The 22,192-nt window shown below is 32.1% G+C and overlaps 2 protein-coding genes across 3 annotated transcripts; one reads left to right on the forward strand and one right to left on the reverse strand.

The window, feature by feature from the left end:
- Positions 1–446: 446 nt before the first annotated feature.
- Positions 447–9,000, reverse strand: LOC120768339 (ubiquitin carboxyl-terminal hydrolase CYLD). Of its 2 annotated transcripts, XM_040094991.1 has the most exons (11): positions 8,831–9,000; positions 8,076–8,632; positions 6,745–7,759; positions 2,922–3,213; positions 2,681–2,850; positions 2,465–2,619; positions 2,185–2,403; positions 1,890–2,124; positions 1,190–1,331; positions 915–1,111; positions 447–856 (listed from the first exon to the last, which is right to left on the reverse strand). In XM_040094991.1, the coding sequence occupies exons 2-11, from the start codon at positions 8,586–8,588 to the stop codon at positions 663–665; spliced, it is 3,132 nt and encodes a 1,043-aa protein (XP_039950925.1). In that variant the 5' UTR covers positions 8,589–8,632; positions 8,831–9,000; the 3' UTR covers positions 447–662. The 2 variants fall into 2 exon arrangements, with proteins under 2 accessions (XP_039950925.1, XP_039950926.1); XM_040094992.1 differs by lacking the exon at positions 8,076–8,632 and having other exon boundaries at positions 452–856; positions 8,831–8,999.
- Positions 9,001–9,537: 537 nt separating this feature from the next.
- LOC120767687 (mitogen-activated protein kinase ERK-A) lies at positions 9,538–13,360 on the forward strand. Its single transcript, XM_040093878.1, has 7 exons — positions 9,538–9,910; positions 10,143–10,269; positions 10,382–10,492; positions 10,554–10,688; positions 11,433–11,717; positions 11,798–11,986; positions 12,049–13,360. The coding sequence occupies exons 1-7, from the start codon at positions 9,663–9,665 to the stop codon at positions 12,172–12,174; spliced, it is 1,221 nt and encodes a 406-aa protein (XP_039949812.1). The 5' UTR covers positions 9,538–9,662; the 3' UTR covers positions 12,175–13,360.
- The last annotated feature ends 8,832 nt before the right edge of the window (positions 13,361–22,192 follow it).

Consider the following 22,192-nt stretch of genomic DNA (forward strand, 5'->3'; position numbering starts at 1 on the left):
CAGTCGTTTCTTCTTTTCGCTACGTGGCGCCAATTGGATATTCCAAGCGTAGCCAGGTCCTTCTCCACTTGGTCCTTCCAACGGAGTGGAGGTCTTCCTCTTCCTCTGCTTCCCCCGGCGGGTACAGCGTCGAATACTTTCAGAGCTGGAGTGTTTTCGTCCATTCGGACAACATGACCTAGCCAGCGTAGCCGCTGTCTTTTAATTCGCTGAACTATGTCAATGTCGTCGTATATCTCGACTCTGCACCATATAGCAGGACGGGAATTATGAGCGACTTATAGAGTTTGGCTTTTGTTCGTCGAGAGAGGACTTTACCCCGTGGAAACAGCGCGTTTCCTGGGCTTACTATCCTAACGGAGATTGATACCTGTTACAACAACAACAAAGACATTTAGTACGAAGATTTTTTAACACCCATATGGAAACTTCGGAGAACCTATAAAATAGATATTTACTTCATTTTATTAATTTAACTTGTATGTATGAATATTGTTAAATATACATTTTTGTTGTTGGTGTCATTTCATGCAAAACAATACATTATTAATATGATATATGCGCTTATGTAGGTATATCAAATATACTTATGTAAAGAAATAAAACTAAAATTTAGTTAAGTATGTACTTTTAAAGCTGTCTGTCTGATTGCGCTCTCCTCGTTAGCGATACATCATCACATCTGTGCTCTGATACATGCACATGTAGGCATCACAGAAGAGTCGCTTCGCATGTTCCGGCAACATTTTGTCATTTGTCGATGTCTCATTGACAACGCGGGCGCCCTCCTCCGACAGCCACAGCGGCAAGTCGGGAACGGTGATCATTTCCGGTATATTGTAGCCATTTTTCTCGCCTGCAATTTGTCTTATATTTAGTCCCACATGCTTCAATATTAAATATATTACAGTTACCTTTACGATCAGCCATGGAATCGAAAAAACACCAAGGCGCATCTGGACCCGAACCGGCTTTTACGAAAGCGACATAATGTGAAGTTTCTATGCAGACAACAGCAAATAATTCCATATATAAACGCGGCACATTCATGTGATCGGCCATTATACGGAAATCTTGCGGCACAGACAATTTCTTTGGAGTATGATTTGTTCTAAAAAAATAATGAGAAAACGATGGCGCAATGAGATAGACTGAAAATTATGTATGTTTGAGCAAAATTGTGAAATACCTGCGTGCATGCATATGTACAGTATCACAGCATTTGAGACAAAATGCTGTGCTCTCCAGGCCAACGCCACCTTGCAAAACACCATAGCAATCGCGGCACTCATACTCGGCTAACTTGCCACATACGGAGCATTGGCGGGGAGCTAGCGGAAGATAGCAATTAAGTTATACAATTAGCGTAGTGAAAACAACAAGAAAAAACTTAAACTTCGGATACAGATTCGGATACGTATCACAAATAAGAAAATTTTTCATCAAAGAACTGAGCTTTCATCGCTCAGTTTGTATGACAGCTATATGCTATAGTTGGCCGATGCTAACAATTTGTTCGGAAGTGGTAGCATATCTTTGGACAATAAGCCATGCCAAATTTCGAGAAGATTACTTGTGAAGTTAAAAAGTTTTTAATTTAAGAACTTTACTTGGATCGGTCAGTTTATATGACAACTATATGCTACAGTGGTCCTATATCGGCGACTACGACAAATGAGCAGCTTCATGGCGTGAAAAGGACGTGTGGAAAATTTCAGAATGACAACGCAAAAACTCAGGAACTAATTCGCGTATACAGACGGACCTTCGGATATTGCTAAATCGACTCAGCTTGGTATGCCGATCAATTATATATATATACATCTATTTCTTTACGTCTAAAAATATATTATATAAATGCTATAAATGCCAGATATAGTCATACGTACAGTCCTCAATGATATCGGTGACATCCAGCAGCTGTGAGGGCAGAATCCTCGGATACATTTTGAAATTTTTGCCGAACCGCGGCATTTGTATAATCAAACATGACGGCACTTCCTTCAGTTTAATATCGGATGAATGAAAACTCTGCTCGAATAGTTGTTGTACTGTGGGGAAACACAAATGTTCATCCTTTTCCACGAACAGCTGATAGAAGTAGGCATCCTGACCCGAACTCAGCTAAAAAATTAAAGGAAAATTTTGAAATTTTTGTAAAAAATAAATACTGCAAGTGGATACCTTCAAAAAGGGTTCTACACGCATTATTTGCGCCAACAAACTATTAAGAAATTCTTCTGGATCCTTCTCTTCACTGGTCAGACCACTAACGGAGCTAAGCTTGTCTAACAGCTGGCGTAATTTCATGACACGATCGGCGCGCACGAACACATTTTTACGCAGCGGATTAACGATCTCTTCGCGCAATACCTTTTGTACCTCCATATAGTTGGGAATATCCTAGAGGGCGTAAATAATAATTATTATAAGCACAACGGTGTTGAGCAATTTCAATATTTACATCCGCTTCTGGCGGTCGGAAAAGCAACGAATCGAAGACTGGCGTGAAAGTGAACATAGCAAATAATGTTGCGTCCAGATAACAGGAATTATGATGTCCTTGTATACCTTTAAACTTGCCACAATTTTCCTCCAGCTCCTCCAGACTTTTGATTTCTGTAAAATATTTTAAACATATGGTGAGTTTTATTATAACTAGACATATTTTTAAACTCACTTAACGGTGCAACAGCGCCTGGCACCGACGGACACTCCACTTGTCCGAACATTTTCGAATCGGTCGGTATATTTGCAGCAGCCTTGCCATCCAACTCAATGAAGCGTCGATCCGTGCAACAACGATCAGAAGTGACAAAAAGTGCGCGACCGTCATGACATTTGAAATAACTGTGAAATTTTGCGTATAGCAAAAATTGTAAATATTTTATTGCATACAAATTTATTTTATGCTCCCCTACCGCACGCCTTTGTAAGTGCCATTTGTGGTCGGCAATGTACGATCGTCCTGATCCTCTTCCAGCTCCACACCAACCATTATTTGTTTTCGTCCCTGCGCTGTGCCAATCCAACGTATAACACCGTATAAGTTCTCTGACGCCTCTGGTATTGACACCTCTACCATGGAACCAACACCTAATGCGGTATCTGGTATATCTTGCAAGGGCGTATATTTAACCAAATCCACTTCGGCCGGCGTGTCGATATCAACCAAATTGTCATACACTGGCGAATCACGGGCATTAGCATATTCTGCAAAATCAAAAGTAGAAATGGAAAAAGGGAAATAAACTTTTGAACTCTAATACTCTAAACTCTTACACTAAGTTATAAATAAATCAACTTATAAAGAAATAGATCAACAACCTGGTGAGGCATTCGGTGTACAGTTGTATGGCACGCTTGGCCCAGACGCGAACAATTCCAATACAGTTAAGGGTATATTATTGTAAAGTGAAGTGTCACTGGGACTTAACGAACTGGTGCTTTGTGTTTCCATAATTAAATAATCAATTTAATAATAATAATTGTGAACTAGAACAAAAAAACAAGACCGAAATGTAAACACTGTCAACGAGCAGCAGTACTATTTATACCAAAACCGCACAAACATCTGAAAGGTGACATCAAATGTTGTGCACTCTGTATTAGAATGGATATAAATATGTCAGAGCAGCAGCGGTAAAAAAGATTCGAAACTATTGGTATTCGGTTGAGTTGAAAGATTTGAAATGATCAGGAATAACCCAGTATTTTTACGGAATATAAATATATAAGAAATTTAAGTGCTTACATTAAAAAAATATTAATTAAAAGTATAAGTAATAAAATAGAATATATTAAAAAATAAAATTATGTATAAAATAAATTAAATAAAAATATTAAAATATAATCTTAATAATTAAATAAACTAAATTAAGAAATAAAATAATGAAATAAGATAAATTAAGTAATAAAATCAATTTATATACAAGCAAATAAAGAAAGTACTTTTATTTATACAAAATACAAAATATAATAAATAAACTAAATTTTATTCCATACAGTGATGCAAACAATTCATTAAAATTCATTAAAATAAAATTGAATATTTTTTTTATAATCACGAATATTTAAATACAATTATTTTAGAAATTTCTAAGACAAAATAACGGATTAAAAATTTTTATTTATAATTGAAATAATATTTGATTTTTTTTTTAGTTTGCAATCATGAAAATCTTACATAAAATTAAATTATTATTATTATTATATACAAAATAAATTTTTTTATATTATTTTGTAGGTAATTAATTAAAATTAATATTTAAATTGTTAAGCCAAAATTAATAATTTAGATAACATTTGAGTTTATTTAGTTTTATTTTGTAGTACCGAAAATCTTAAATAAATTTTAAATTTCTAAACCTAAATAGCAGATTGAAAAATTTAATATAATGGTTGAAACAAACCGTTATTTAGAAATTTAAAAATTAATTTTGATTAAGATAACAAAGTAAATAAAATGTAATTCATAACATTTGAATCAATTATTTTTTAAATATCTCAATTGAGACATTAATTTTTAATGCCAAATACTATACAGGATTGAAAAATAATAAACAAAAAACATTTGAAAATTCGAGTTGAAAACTACAAATGACATTCTAATTAATATTTTAAATAAAAATTCAAATTGAGATTTGAATCCCTCGTATCGGTTTGAAAAATACAAAATTATAATTTATTAATAAAAGAAACTTATCTAAAATTTCAATTTTTCGCTTTTATGTATATATTGGTTAAATTTTGAAAAACAAACCTTATTTTTAATAAAATATCAACTAGTTCACCACTTTTTGTCTTATTTAATTATAGTGTTTCAGTTAGAAATACATACATACATAGTTGTGTAAATCTTTCTTTATTTTAACCTCTTTTATTCCGGCTTTTAATTTGAAAAATAATTTTTTATTGTTGCTCCAAATTTGAAATAAAAAAATATTTTCTCAGTTTTTAATTTCTTTTGGGAATCTAATAATAAAAATATAAATTAAAAATTAGATTTTCATTTTTTTAATCAGAAACAATTTCAACGAAAATTATATTTTACATTTTTAATCCCAAAATCAGATAATGCAGTTTTAAATTAAATATTTTGTCAGTTGTCAATACCGATTTCGGGATTAAAAATTGTAAAGTAATTTTAAATTTTTACCTTAAAAGTGAATAAGAAAAATTTTAATTAAGAGCTGAATTTTCAATTTTTAATAAAATAAAAAAAATAAATTTTGATTTTTATCAAAAATAATTGGATTGAAATTAAAATTGCTATTTTTTATCTCAAAAACTGAAAACTTAATTTTGAATCACAAAATTAGAATTAAAAAATCTACTTTCTTTCTTCTGAATTAATTACATATGTACATTATACATACATTAAAAAAAAAAACAAGAAAAAAGTCAACTTCCGTTGCACAAAAATAAGGAAATTGATTTAATAGTTCAGTTTGTATGGCAGCTATATGCTATAGTGGTCCAATAACAGGGGTTCCGACAAATGACCAGCTGCTTTGGAAGAAAAAAACATGATCAAAATTTCAGTTCGATATCTTAAAAACTGAAGGACTAGTTCGCGTATATACAGGCAGACAAACGGACGAAAGACAAATTTTTAATTTTTAAACCCAAACGTTGTGGATAATAAATTGGAAATCTAATTTTACATGCCATCGGGATTAAAAAATAAATATTTAATGTTTCATCCAAAATTTTTTAATTAAAAACATTGTAACCTTGAATGGATTAAATCATTTTGACCTTTTTTTCATTTATTGAAAATTTTCGTTACATTTTATCAATTTTTTCAGTTTATCTTTTTTTAATGCACCAAAAAATAAATTTAGAAACAAGTCAGAGGGGTGACCTAATAGGAAATATAGCCAAAAATAAAATATGTACATACATATGTAGCTAATAAAGAAATTCTTAGTTATATTTCGAGCAAACTATAAAATAAACGAATTTTCTCTATGACTGAAACTAAAAAAAAGCGATTGTGTTTGAATTACCTCAAATTGAAAATTTTCAGTATACATACATATGTATGTATGTATGTATGTAAGAAAAATTTTAAACCAAAAATATATTTAAATTAATAATCATAATAATTGTCACAAAATTTAATTATTATAGTATTAATTATTACACAATTATAATTCTGAATGTCCAATAAACATGAAAAAGTAAATATAGTTCAAAAATTGTTTGCCATTAGAATAATACATCACTAACCAGCTGGTTTGTGCTAAAAATAGCTTTTTGAAAACAGTTTCTAAATATGTGTACATAAGTATATACATACATATGTATGTATGGAAACTACAAATAGTTTTGTTTAAAGGGCTGCGTGCATAAACGTCAATTCAACAAGAAAAAAAACCAAAAGAATTAACTGTTTTAATTACGCATAAAAATAATAATAATATTGAAATTTTAGTAAATAAATTGGTTTTTCGAAATTTAATTAATTCACTCGTCTATGGAGTTATTAAAGTGTTTATTTTATAAATTTTATCTTGCAGTTTAAACAGTGTTAATAGCTCTATGCTTTTTCGAAAGTTTATTGTACCTAAGAAGAATTCAATTGTCTTCTCGCACATAGATAGACATTAGAAGGAATTAGAATATATATATTTTTCTGTTTGTTATGTTTATACTTTAAACAAACAAGAAAGTAAATTATTGCATTGTTAAAACAAAAATCGTACAAAAATCAAACGCTTTACAATGCTAAATACTTACTATTTGTTCCGATGCTGTCGCTTGCCTGCTCACCGCCAATATAACCATCCATAGCAACATTGCCGGGAGTCTTAATGCCACCAAAGTGTGTCAGTGGATTTGGTGATTTATTACGTACACTCTTTATTTGCACTGAATCGATGTTAGCGTTAGCAGTTGTGTGCTGTTGTTTCGGCGGTTGCTTATTATTTAGTATACTAGCTGCGCCTCCCGCATTGATTGGCCAATTGCTACCCAATAATTCAGCCAAATCAACCTCTTGTTGCATTTTTTTGTCCACCACAATAACGTTGGACTCATTTTTCGTAGACTCACGTATATCGGCACGATCAATAACAATTATATCGCGATCTTCCATACTCATTAGATTTAATGGGTGCACCACAGTACCACTAGCGGCATCCTTACTATTACCAACATCTACACTGTTTGCTGGAGCAGCGGGCGGATGTCGGTGCTTTAATATTCCTACCGGTGCTGCTGTAGTTGCAGTTGATGTTGATGCTGTTGTACCACGTTGCCTTTCCAAGCTACGTTCATAATTTTCAATACTTTGCTTGTATTCATCACTTTCTAACGATATAATTTGATTACCGTTATCTAACTCATCCAAATTTTTCGGTTTATTACTGTCCCGCTCCATTTCGTGGTGTTGGCTGAAATCAAGCCCACCGTTTGGAACTAGTTTATTGTCTTCAGCAATTGGAGAACTTGGAATGTCATAAAATTGTGAAGTGGCTACCTTCTTTTTTGGTTTCTTTTGTCTGCGCAAAGAGTTTGTGTTGCTGCCGCCACCACCACCACCGTTCGCACAAGTCGATGGTACAATAGCAGTACGTACTTTGGTTAGAGTCTCTCCGATGATATTTTGCATAGAAAACTTTTTCTTAACCTCACTTGGTAGCTGCAATAGATTATCGGCTGTTGAGAATATGGATAGTGTCGGATCACATTGCATGTATTTTATTGAGTAAGGAATATCCTCGGACTGTGGTGAGAAGCCGCTGTCTAAGTGCTATAATAAAATATTATATTTTTATATGATAATATGCATAGTATAATCGTATCTCTTCCTATAAAATTTAATAATTAACTTATATTTAAACTAATACTTTTATAATGCACAGTCTTGGGATGTAGGTTTCTTTTTCTTGTATAAATTATATTTAAATATTCTTTGTTTTAGTTTATATTATGTAAAAAGATAAAGGTAGATATATAAAATCATAGCCCAAATGTACCATTAATAGAAATCAATATTATTACTAGCATATATGTAATTCCTTTCGTGTGTGTGAATTATCATACACAATCAAATTCACATTTCATACCAGCAACTCCAGACCGAAGATATAACCAACGGGATAAAGTTCAGCGACGTTGCCAATGTATCGTATGATGCAGTCGTAGAATGTCGATTTTTTTCCAAACGACGCACCGGAGACACGCACTAAATCATTCTTTTTCAAGTATATTATCCATTTACAATGTTCAACCTTCTTTACCAACTGTAATCGCCGTTCTGGTTCCATTATGGCAATTACATATGGCCACAACGCCTCACTCACTTTTAACAAATTTTCTTGTGGACATTCATAAAGATTTTCATATATCGGTTCCTGACGCACCAGGTCAAGAATTTGTACTGTACTAAATTTTCTGGAGCCTGCAACTTCTACTGGCGTTTGACTTTGATACATTTTTATGAGTGTTCCACCCACCATAGGAAATGTTTGTACTTCAGAAGGACGATCACAGGGCACTTCAGCAGAAATATGCATTCGCATCTCAGTTGTACGTGTTAGGATGGCAAATTTGGAGTAGATCGGAGGTTTTTGATCCATTGTTTTTAGTTTTAGTTACTTTCAATAAGTTAACTGGAGTACAACTAAAATTGAGACAAATTTTTTCAAATAAAAAATGAAAAGGAGAAAACGAAATCAGTTGAAAAATGAAGAAATAGTGGTTCGGGCAATTAGAAAGTGGAAAAAATGATATGAGCTGAATTATACGATTTTTATGAAAGCGGGGAATCACATATTAATTTAATTAAGTTCACCAACATCACTTTTATAAATTTACTCACTTCACTATATTCTACTGTCGTCAAGTTTGTTTTCCTCTTGTAAATTGCAAATATATACCGCTTTTTACATTACTTCAAATTGTTTTATTTACCTTATCATGGATTAAAGATAATAAAAACAGAAAATTCACGTCATTGATGAGTAAGGCCAATAAACAGCTGTTTTCAAGCAAGTGAACGCTATTTGTTTTTAAATAGAACAGGTTGAATATTCGTGTGTAAAGAATAAATATAACATGGTGAGCCCATGGAAGCTTTTCTAAATAAAAAGATGAAATAAATATTTTATCACAATTATCGGATTGCAGAATATAAACAATTTACAACAAATATGAAAAATTGGGAAAATTTAGGTTGCCAAAATTACTGAATAAAAGATTTTGAAGCCTGATTAATATTTTAATATATAAAAACATTTTTTAAATAAAAAAAAAAAAACAAAAGTATAATTTTAATTCATTTTTACGTTTTATATTTTCTAATGATGATAGCTAGAATACATATAAGTATATTTTCATAGTGAAAAAGCTAAAATCGTAATATGCTGAATGATTGCATGTAAATGTAATTTCTCGAAAATCATTAACGTCAGATATTGTCAATACAACACTGCTTGCGAAAGTCACTAAAGCATGTGGTGAAAATGAATGGCTGTTCGAAAAGTATGTTAAGAAAATCAACCCGAACCTGCCAACTGGTGGTGACGAATTTCGCTTAACATTTTTTCAATACACATAATTGTGCGTATACATACGTATAGTAGCGCACTGCGTCGCATAATTTTTGTGAATTTTACGCTTTTTTAATAAATCGCACCGGAACAAGCGCGTATATGGCAGAGGCGGCAAGTAGCACACAGTCCACCACCGGTCCAATTGGTGGAAACAATGGTGCAGTTCCGGCTGCAAAAAACGCTGCTGCTGCAGCGGTCCCTGGCAATGCCAATAGTAATGCAGCGTCGACGGCTGTGAACGCCACCTCGAATCCTAATGCGGAAGTCATACGGTCACAAATTTTTGAAGTTGGACCTCGCTACAGGGACTTAACTTATATTGGCGAAGGTGCCTACGGTATGGTAGTGTAAGTATTACAAGTATTAATATTTGCTCAATTAATTCAATAATTCTTCACTGCATTAACCTCATACCCGAAATCCCTGCGAAGGCACAGGGTGTGGCTAATGTGAAAGCAAAAAAAAATCACAAAGTGGTATCAACAGGCCCAAGCTGTCACACCATATATCTGCATATTTTGTTATTTTCGCTTTGATTATTAACATTTTATCTAAAATTGTTTTTTTTTATCTACACAGGTCGGCACTGGACACATTAACAAATATAAAAGTTGCTATAAAAAAAATTTCGCCATTCGAGCATCAAACCTATTGTCAGCGCACGTTGAGAGAAATCAAAATTTTAACCCGCTTTAAACATGAAAATGTGAGTAAGCAATCCCAGGTTGCTATTTCTACCCATAATGCCTCACCACCACACAGTTTTATTTGTAAAATGATTACTAATCACTCGTTTTCTTTTTGTTGTTATTTTGTAGATAATTGATATTCGAGATATATTGCGTGTAGATAGCATAGAACAGATGAGAGATGTATATATTGTACAGTGTTTAATGGAGACTGATCTTTACAAACTACTTAAAACTCAGGTATGTATTAAGACAATTATACTTTAAGTATCACTACTTATTTTATTTTATATATTTACAGAGGCTTAGCAATGATCACATTTGTTATTTCCTTTACCAAATATTGCGAGGTTTGAAGTACATTCATTCGGCGAATGTATTACATCGTGATTTGAAGCCCAGCAACCTATTGCTGAATACCACTTGTGATCTTAAAGTGAGTAAAATTAATATTTTTAATGTATTGCATTTAATATTGCAAAGGTTTTGAGTTAGTTATAATATTTTTATATCCTGACTAGGGTGTCTTAAGTTTGCCTCAGAAGGACATCCTATAATATATATATAATAGATCAATGTGAGCTGAGTCCATTTGGTTGTGTCTGTCCGTCTGTATGTAACCTGAACTAGTCGTGCAGTTTTTTTTAGATATCGACTTGTAATTGTGCACAGGTCTTTTCTTTCCAAAAAAAACCGGTCATTAGTCGGAATTACCCATATTGGACCAACATACTTATAACTGCCATAGAAACTGAATGATCAAATTCAAGTCCATGCATGGAGATCTTTTCTTTTTTAAGGGTATTATAGCTTGGGTGCAACCGAAGTTTACGTTTTTCTTCTTATTGGTTCAGAGTTGTGGCTGTTTAATTGCGACTAGTTGTTTAAATATTGACAACTCGGCATTATATACATACGTATAGACTGGTTCGCTAATATTGAAGTAGTCATATATAGCAACAATAAAAAAGTAATAATATTTTGACTGCAAATTAGATTTCATTACATTATACAATCATCCGCGAATTTATTGATTGCTATACAAAATATTTGTCTTTACAAAAGGGCTTTTATTTATTCATTACGTCATAACAATTTTATATTGCAAAGATTATTGCTTATATTTATATATGTACATATATATATATATACTTTAATAAATTTCTCTCCAAACCCGCAGATTTGCGATTTTGGTTTGGCACGTGTGGCCGATCCGGATCACGATCATACTGGCTTCTTGACAGAATACGTCGCAACAAGATGGTACCGCGCTCCCGAGATAATGCTTAACTCAAAAGGTTATACAAAATCGATCGATATATGGTCGGTTGGTTGCATATTGGCGGAGATGCTTAGCAATCGTCCCATATTTCCAGGCAAGCACTATCTGGATCAATTAAATCATATTTTAGGCGTATTAGGATCACCTTCAAAAGAAGATTTAGAGTGCATTATAAATGAAAAGGTAAGTAGCAGGAGTATTTTACTTGATATATTTAATTTACAAAAAAAAAATCTATATATGTATGTATTAATATTTGACAGGCTCGTAATTATTTGGAATCACTGACTTTCAAGCCAAAAGTACCATGGTCACGACTGTTCCCCAATGCTGATCCGCTAGCCTTGGATTTATTGGGCAAAATGTTGACGTTTAATCCGCATAATCGAATACCCGTTGAACAAGCGTTGGCCCATCCATACTTAGAACAGTATTACGATCCGGGCGATGAGGTATGTAAAAATGTTTAGAGTTTGTAAATAAAATTCATTATAAAAAATTTTAATTTGTTTAGCCTGTTGCGGAGGTGCCTTTCAGCATCAGCATGGAGCTGGACGATCTTCCAAAAGAAACCTTAAAAACATTGATTTTTGAGGAAACACTTAAATTTAAGGAACGGCAACCAGATCAAGCGGTATAAATATTAATTAGTGTGTATAGTTTTCGATGGCGCTTAAGACACAGTGCATTTAAGTAAAAAAAAAACATTAAAAAGTCTAAAAAAAATAAAAACAAATCTATAAAAGAGCCATTTCATCAGTCATCCAGTCAGCCGGCTAAATACGCGAAAACGTGGTTAATTGTTGAGTCAGACATTCGTAAACAACGCTTGCTGAGCATGCTTAGTGCACTCAGTCAGCCAATCAATTAAGCATACAAATTAACTTTCTCTATCTAAGGCACGTTGCCGTTAATTTTGGCATATTTTCATTGTGATTCTCGTTACATATACATATATATAAATTGCACTCTTCATCTTCGTCGTGGTCGTGGTCGTCATATAAAATTATTTTCTAAACTAATAAGATAAATCAAGTATTTTAAATGTTTTCCTGTGTTGTAAACATTGTTCTTACATACAATAGTAATACCTATAACTTACGAGCATTCAGCAAATGAAGTAAAACAAGCATAAGTAGTTACAAAAGTACGTAAATTTTATATCAAAATTCCATTTACCATTTAAAAAAGTTGTTTCTTCATTAGCAAATTCTATACATAAAAGAGAAAAATAATAATAAAACAAACATAATAATGCATTAAAAGTGAACGTTTTTTCCGTTTTATGCGGCTAAATTGTTGAGTGTCGGCGAAAATAAATTTAGAAAAATCATAACAGTAATGTGTGAATATTATTAAATTAGCCAAAAAAAACATTAATACAACAAATTTAAATAGTAAAAGGCGATACAAAGAATACTACAAATACAAGCAGCAGATGCACGAGAAGCAACCAGCGTATATAAAAAATGTGAATAAATTAAAAAAAAAAATAAAAAGCGAACGTTTATGTCTAGTAGAATTTACGTATTACATTTTTTTCGCTATTTGTGCACATATTTATATTTTAGCGTTTGGAAAGAAAAAGAAAACAAATTCTTGCAGAAAACTACATAGTGAAATTAAACTGAAAATGGTAAATCAAGTAAATTTAATAAAAAAGAGAAAATAAATAAAAACAAAAAATGATAACAAAAAGACAAAAAATGAAGATTGCTTTAAGGTAATAAGATAAGAGTGATCGCAAAAGGCATACACATCATCATTTGATATGCGTAAAGAATGTAGTAGTGTATAAAAAATAAATAAATACAAATCAAATTCTATGCAATGGTTTTTTGAACACATAAATATGTTAATATTTGTATAAACTATATGTTTTTTAATACCATTCTATGCTGTAGCAAACTCCCCAACTTGGACTCGTTAAAAAATCAATTTACCGAGTATTATATAAATACATACATATGTAGATGACATATACATACATATATTACATATACATATATACAGTTGTAATAACTTTAATTACTAATTTATTTAATTAAAGTGTTGTGTGGTCTGTGCAAACAACAAATTTAAGTCATAATATAAGATAATTTCCAAAGTTCTTAAAATTAACTTCTTAACTTTTGTAAAACTCAACCGCGACACTATATTACTAATAAGTGACACCACAGTATTAAAGGCATTCTTCTAAAACAGCGTTCTAACTCTGCATATTTTGAAAACATAGATAAAATACTTGAGTTTTAGCTGTTTGTGCTATAACTGCAACTTTTTATTGGTCTAAAATTGTAGCAAGTTTTTGGTAAAAGAATTATATTAGTATTTGGTTATGTATAAAATAAAAGAAATTAGCTTAACAGTCACCATGGAAGCCCACAAATTTTGCTATTTAAACAATTTCAAGTTGTTGTAAAATAAAATGTTAAGTTTGCCACGAAGCTGGTAATACTCAAAAGGGAGTTACGCATACGTCCTTTACACCTCAAGAAGCATTTCATTTGTGTGTTGCAATCGTCGATATCAAACTACTATAGCATAGCGAGTTCTTGTATGGAAAATTTTTGTATTGGAGAAGGTATCCTCGCGAAATTTAGCATAGATTATTGCTTAAAGCAACGCTATAATATTCGAAATTCGATTTTTTTTTATTTTAGATCGGACTACATACAAACTCCAAATCAGGTTGCTGTATGGATTTTTTTTTATTTCAGAAGATGTCTTCAAACTTAAAAATTACTACCATTACGGACCACTACAGCATATACATACATAGCTGCCATACAAACTAACCGTTCTTGTTCTTGTAAAGAACATTTTTGTATTTGTGGAGGGTATTTTATCGGTGCTACCCGAGTTAACGATTTTTCTTGTTTTTATGTTTAAATATACATACATACATACATATGTGGTGCTTTTCGTATAGTAATTATAAGATTGTAAGCAATTACTAAAAAAGTTGTATGCCAAATTACTTTCAAGAAACGTGAAATTATTAATAAATCAACAACTATTACTTAAATTTCGCAATACAATTTAATTTTTATTTGTTTGCTACTGTATGTAATTATGTATGTAGTATCTACATTTGTAAAAATAAACAGTGTTAGAACTGTTTCGATTAGTAGGCGCTTTTGCAACCAATATCAGTGCTTTTATTTAAGTTTTTTTCATAAGCATTATTTCTCACACTTTGATTGTATTGTATTTTTAGCGCGTATAGTTCTTGTGTAAACATATACATACATATATACAAGCTTACGTGTGGTTATTATTTTGTAAGAATTTAATGAAAAATAATCAGATCTCAAACGTATAGAAACCACAATTGAAAGCAAACACACTTGCGTATAGACAAATATACATAATGACATGTATAACGGTATATATTACATTAGCGTTATTGTTGCTGTTTGCCTAAGTACCTTATTGATGTGCGTGCTGCCAGCAATATTGCTCGCATTTGTATTCTCTTAGTTTGTATTGTATTTTATTTTTTCTTAATTGTCCAGTGTCACTTTATATCGCGGTTTGTTGTCTTTGTGGTGGATGCGCCTATGCTTTTCGCTACAACCAATATATACATAGAACTATATTTTTCTGTTTATAAGATCAAGTAATGAATTACTTCAAACTAAATTTTCATACATCATTAAATAAATACATATGTATGTCATGTTGTAAGAATCCAATGTATGTTTGTACTACGTAAAACTGTAGGTCGTAGGCATTTACATGAATACATTCATACATTACAATAAAAACAAAGGAGAATACACATAGAACGACGTATACATATATGTATGTAACATATTTACCAAGTTGATTTTTTTTCTCATATGTGCTCTGAAGCTTCAGTTTTTGCACTAAAAAAGTTGAAGTTACGCGTGAAAAGTACTGTATTCATTTAGTACCCCTTGTCGTATGAGCAACACAGAATGTATAAATCCCTTTCATGAATACTCGGGTCATTTCATGCATTGTATAACTTGTAAAGCAATATTTTTATGGAAAAGTAAAAACCGTTTTAGTAGAGCGGAAAGTAAAGAGATTATTCCCGTTTGATCCTTAGTATTAGGGCAAGAATTTAAACTTCAGTGGCAGTTTGCAAAACAAACAATCAACTTGGGAAATAACGCACACCCTAAAGTACATATATGTACATATAATATATGCATATATCTATATATTTGCTTTAACTAACATGTGTATATGCAAACATACATATATGGAGTTTTACGTGTAAGCATTAAAATTAATATTTGATTTAACTGATCTAAAACATTTTATTATAATTGCCACTTTGCTTACAGTTTGTAGTTTTACATATTACCATAATATTATTGAACGCAAACATTTTTATTCATATATACATATTGATAAATATTTTACATATTTAAGTTTTTAATTGATAAACATTGAAAAAATGCTGGAATCTGTACAAATTATCAGCAGTTATTTGGAAATATTTACATATGTACATATTGCGATACGTAAGACATGTTGCGCGAAAATTAAGCTAAAGCAACAAATAATAAAAACATTTAAATACATAATTTTTCGAAAAACTAAATTTATTATTTCTTCTTTGTTTCCATAAAATAGATTTCGACTACAATCCCAAATTTTTTTTTTATTTATTACTATTATTTTTAAATATGCTTTGGGTGAAAAAAAGTTGAAATTATTACCTAAATAATTTTTTGTTAGGGCTGTATTTGCAACTATTAAATAATGATGACTTATGAGCATTCAGCATCAAAAAAATTATTGTTGAAAAAAAAATAATAATTGCAAATACATGTATTAAAATGATTTGGCTAAAATTAAAAGCGACTGCCGCTGTTTACTTGCTATTTCCGTGTATTTTTCTATAGGAAACAGTTGGCGACAGTCATGTATGTATCTGATTTGTGTGATCACAAGGACTGCACTAAAAACAGTATTTAATTAACGCTTTACTTTATTACATTTTTTAATATTACAATTCCTCGAATTTTTTAATTGTAACATTTTTTCTAGATTTCTAATCCAGCATGTTTGGAATTTGAAATTCAATATTCTTTGCTCAATTTTTATTATTGAATTAAAAAAAACTTTCAAATTTCCAAAACTAAATTTTCAATTTTTCTTTTAGAAAATTTAATTTCACAAATTCGGAATTAGAAATTGAAAAGCTAATTTGAATCAAAATTTTGTTTTAATTAAACAATTTGCAACCCTGATGATCACTAACGGTAAATATTCAATAATAATTTCACAATATAGCAGCAATTTTGTGTAAACTTATTGAATTCCAAAATTTGTCAAATCTTGAGTGGAAAATGGTATAAACTTGAAATAAAATGAATATTTTGTTTTTTTCAGCTTGAAGAATTCTCTATTGTATTAATAAGATTTTTCTATCTTCTCATAAAAAATTTAAAAGCAAGTCTCTAAATTTGGTTATTATTGGTGAAATGGGGAAACTGTTCCAAGTTATATTAGCGGTACTATTGCATAATTTGCTTAGGGAAGACATCTTAGGTTCTCTAGACATTAATTACATTTATTACTTAACTTGCTCTTCAATTATCCAACTTCATTGTTTATTATAATGACAGGTCTCCACTTTCTTTTCGCTAGTCAAGTGCAGTTAATTACTGTTAATATTGTTGTAGCGTTTCGCAAGCCCGTGGTTTTGCTACAGAGACAACAATGCTTGGTGGACTAAAAAATTAACAAATATGCTAACGGTCTGGGAAATGCAGTTGAGACCTCAGCCGAGAACCAGATCTCACATATGTAGGTAGCTACGTAGACCCGGGCGCCAAGGGCACGGTAAAGCAATGTTTCTAAAAAACTTAAGGCTTTGACCAAGGCCACTTACAAATTGTCGGTATATTTTTGCGAATTTTGATGTTTAATTCTTTTTTTCTCTAACTAAGAAATGGAGTACAAGAGACAAGCTTATGCAGAAGTTAGGTTACCTACAAGTGGCAATCTCTCATTAAAATACTTGGCTAAAGAATACTCTTTTTCCTATATAAACTCTTTACTATATACAAAGTACTGCTTAGTCCGTAAAGAATTAAGTGTTAACATTGCGTGCCAATACAGTGTCTACAGTTCATAGCAATTTATTAGACACAATAGCAAGACTGCCATTTTCTGTTCAATATTTTAGTACATGATTAACACTACGTGGATTTCGAATTCATATTCAAAAACTCCAAATTTATAAAAAAAAAACTTTCAAATATCGGTTATTTGGTTGGTCACTGGCACTCGGAGCCTGTTCCTCAACCGAGTGCAAATATTTCTGACATGAATTTGTGTTTCAAAATCGATCAGTCAATCTGAGTCTGAAAGCTAATGGAATCCGCAATTTTTTCAGTTAATTTCGTAGCACAAATAAGAGCAGAAGAATAATTCTTTTTACTTCAGTTGCAAAAGTCGTCTATGAAATAGAATTAGAATAGAATTTCTTGCGAAGCTACGGCTGATTTTGCTTGCACCGAAGATCAAGTTTTTTTTATAAGAGAGTAACGGTTTGATGTGTTTACCCAACCAAAAAGCAGTTATTTACAAGTTCACAATTTAACAACAATTTCTAGAAAAATAGTTATAGTGAATATGTCCGCCTAACTTAACCTCAAAATATTCTGCGTTGCAGCTGTTTAAAATTTATTCAGTTCAGTTCGTTATTTTCTTAAAAACATACTAATACCCTTTCGATTACTATAAAAATATAAAAACAAAAATAATAAATAGTCGCATGCTTACTGATCGACGTATGTATGTACGTATGAAGAATTGAAAAATTGAATATTAAACAATTAGACACATGTGTACATATATACAAATTACAACAATAGGACAATGAATCACTTAAATGTGCCCTTCTAAAATTTATATCAAACATATTTAGCAATATCCTTAAAATCTGAAAATTCTATAAGCGCGTGGATATGATGATTAGATTTTAGTTAATCAATAAAATAAATATATCGCTAATAAATTTATAACTTACATATTATACTGCTGTGGTAAAGTGCGAAATTAATGGATATGGGTTTAAATATACATATGTACATACATATGTATGTAATGTGGAGAATTATAATTTAACAATTAAAAAGCAAGCATACCTTATTCTCTGTAATGATTTTTAGTTAAATTTAGAAGAATGTATTTTCAAATATTAATAAGTGAATACCGAAAAAGAATCAAATGTGACAATTGTACACTTACATAACAGACACACTGTAGTTTATTATCTACTATTCGATTACTGTACGGTATTGTATGTATTGCATTGTATTTTAATCTTTTTGATGTTAATTTACTTCAATCAATAAAATAAAATATCTAAAGCAGATAGAAAACAAAACGTATAGAAAATCATCTTTTCTTTCGGAATTGAAACAAGAAAAAACATTAACTTTCGCTGCACCGAAGCTACCTGTAGGGTGATCCATTAAGAGGTTCCTTACTTTTTTAAAGAAAAAACACAAAAACTTCAAATTTAATGGGGAATGCTTATTATCATTCGAAAGAACAAGCTTTGACATTTACATATTTATTTATTTTTTTTCGAAGATTATCTCTTTTAAATATTGGACACGGCTACGTCTCATACGTCTCATATATAATCATCTGGTAACTTATGCCTATTTGAATGACTTATTTAGAGGGTGGTTTTTTGTAGGAAAATATAAATGAATTATCTTGAATATTTAGAGTGTTTTTATTTACATATTGAAAATATAAAAAAAATGTATTTGAAAAAATTTAACAATTTATTCTATTATTACTATTGTCACTCGAAGTTGGAACCTCAATAAAAATGCACGTGGGTGGCCCGGGTGATTTTGACTCTTGATGTTATCTGAAATCAAATATTCTGGTTTATTCTTATTCAATAGACATGTCATTCTGGTCGGAACTACTGAAGTTAAATTTCAAGGGTAAATAATAAAATGGCGGACTTTGAAAAAAAGTCCTTTTATTTTAGCAAAGAAAGGGTTGTAAAATAAAAAGTTAGTGGTAAAAGAATTCTCGTTAGTACGAGGGCTGCTATATATATTTCTGGCCTAATCATGAAAATGGGAATATTTATCAACGAAAATGGTTTTATTGTTTTTCAAAATATTCTCCATCAAGACTTATACACTTTTGCATGCGCTCAAACTAATTTTCGAAGCACTTTTTCCACTCCGATTGAGAAACCTCCAAAACATGGTTTTTGAATGCTTCAACAGCATCTTCTGGCGACGAAAATCGTTGACCGCGCATTATTTTCTTGATGTGTGAGAATAAAAAAAATCATTGGGTGCCAAGTCAGGGCTGTACGGCGGATGACCCATCAATTCGACGTTTTGGTCGGTCAAATAGGCGCTGGTTTGAGCCGATGCGTGAGAGCTCGCATTGTCATGGTGCACAATGATTCGTCTTCTCTTGTTCGTTTTTCGAATTTCTCCGAAGACTTCAGGCAAACAAATGGTGGTGTACCACTCAGAATTGACCAACAAGAACTATAAGTGTATAGAATAGCCTGTTAAAATTTGAAAGAAATTGGTTCAGTAGAAAAAAAGTTAGGACGCGGGCCGACCAGAAAAACAATGTTTTGAGAAAAACGCGTTTAAAGTTCAACAACTTCGAGAGAGAGGACTCCGAGGCACTCTAGGAAACTTTTTATAACTCCCGAAATATTTCGAATTTCTGTCTGAAATTTTCACAGTATATTCTCAAGACTTTCTAATTAAGCAGAAAACATTTTTTGAACCCAAGTTACAAAACCTTAAGTCCCATTTGCGATGACTTGTTCGAGCATTTCGACTGGTAACTGGCGAATGACACGCGTGATGTGCCTGAATCGAAGCGGAATTATCCGCATAGACCTTAGACATATCCCCACACAAAAAAGTCTAACGGTGTTATATCACACGTTCTTGTTGACAAATCGACCGACCCGAAACGTGAAATTATCTGCTCACCGAATTGTACTCTCAGGAAATCCATTTATTGATGTGGTGTGTGGGAAGTGAAGTCGTCTTGTTGAAACCAAATGTCGCCGAGATCACGGGCTTCAATTTCAGGCAACAAATATTCGGTTATCATGGCACGATAATGGTCGCCATTGACGGTTACGTTCTCACTGTTAACATTTTATGTATATGAAATACTTATCTGAATGAAATGGCAGCTCTTGGATTTCTTCAGGTTGCTCTTCGTCCCAAATGTGGCGCTTTTGCTTGTGTACATACCCATCAAGCCATAAATGGTCCTCATCGCTGAAAAAAAATTTGCCTCGAAAACGTCGGATGTGCTTGGAACTTTTCAAGAGCCCTTAGAGCGAAGCGATATTGCATGTGAAGGTTGAGCGGGTTGAGTTCAGGTATTGCACAAGCTGTATTTTGTATGCTTCAATTTAAGATCTCGACGTAAAGCCAAGTCGTTACATACGTCGCCCGAGTCGTTGCAAACGGCACCAAATCGACTATTCACGGTCTTCGTGTACAGCTACGGTTGCTATATTTCTTCACTGCGTGCTGGACGTGGTCTATTCGGTCAAATAATATCAAATAACGAATGCTGGGTCTCAAGATGACTGATGGTGTTGCGAATAGTATGTTGACCATAAGTTGAGTAAAGCGCACGAAACACATTTTTTATAGAACGTGAATTTTCGTAATAAAGTTGAACGATTTGCCATACAATACTGAAAAATATAACGTGGCAGCTTGACACGACTCACGCGTGATCTGTCAAAAAAGGCTAATGAAAATAGTACCTCTACTGAATCGTCCGTTATAATGCTTTTTTTTAGGACGTAAGAAGGATATTCGCACCGTATAGGGATCATTAATGACAACGCAGTATTGTTTATCGCCACATCGAACTACTTCCTTCCAATGCTTTTTTGGCTATATTTGTGACGGCATTTATAGCATTCTTGGAGCATATCCCTTTCCAGAAATCAAACCACAGTATTTTTGTATTTATTGTATTGTATTTTTCAATTTTTAATAATTTCCAAAACCTTTCCACCCGTAACAAGCATGCGGAAAGAACAATGCGATGAGGTTTTTCCGAAGGCTTGTCAGCCTCTGAGAAGAAGGAGCCGTTGACATTTCCAGCATGGAGAGAAACCCCTTTCCTCAAAAAAATCGTATATGCTTGGGAAAATAGTTGGTTAATAATGACGTTGGGTATTCCTGAATGGATAGATATGTGTTGTCTGCGTGGATGGTGTATGCTTGTATTAGAGTGGGGTGTTCTTGGTATTGTTTTGAATTGAAGTGGTGTATTGGAGGGTTTAGTGTTGTGCGGTGAGGGGTAAGTTATATGCTTTAGTAGTCCTATCTTAGCATTTCCTTCGTGAATTGTATCGTTGTCTTGAACAAAAATCTATAAAAAATTTCGCGAACATAGCTTGTCGAATAAAAAAGTTTTCCACAGGAGAACTTGATTTTTATTAGTGAACTTGTTTTTGATCGACCAGGTTTTGTCTTATGGTGGTCCGATCAAGTCGAAATAACTCTTCGAACGATAACTGGATTGTTTTACTTATTTCGGCAGATAGATCTATAATCCGATATAGGCACAAATGACAAACAGGGTTTAGTTCACCGTTATCACGTTTGCAAAATATGCGATTCGATTATTCG

Source organism: Bactrocera tryoni, chromosome 2, assembly GCF_016617805.1.
Source record: "Bactrocera tryoni isolate S06 chromosome 2, CSIRO_BtryS06_freeze2, whole genome shotgun sequence".
Taxonomy (NCBI): domain Eukaryota; kingdom Metazoa; phylum Arthropoda; class Insecta; order Diptera; family Tephritidae; genus Bactrocera; species Bactrocera tryoni.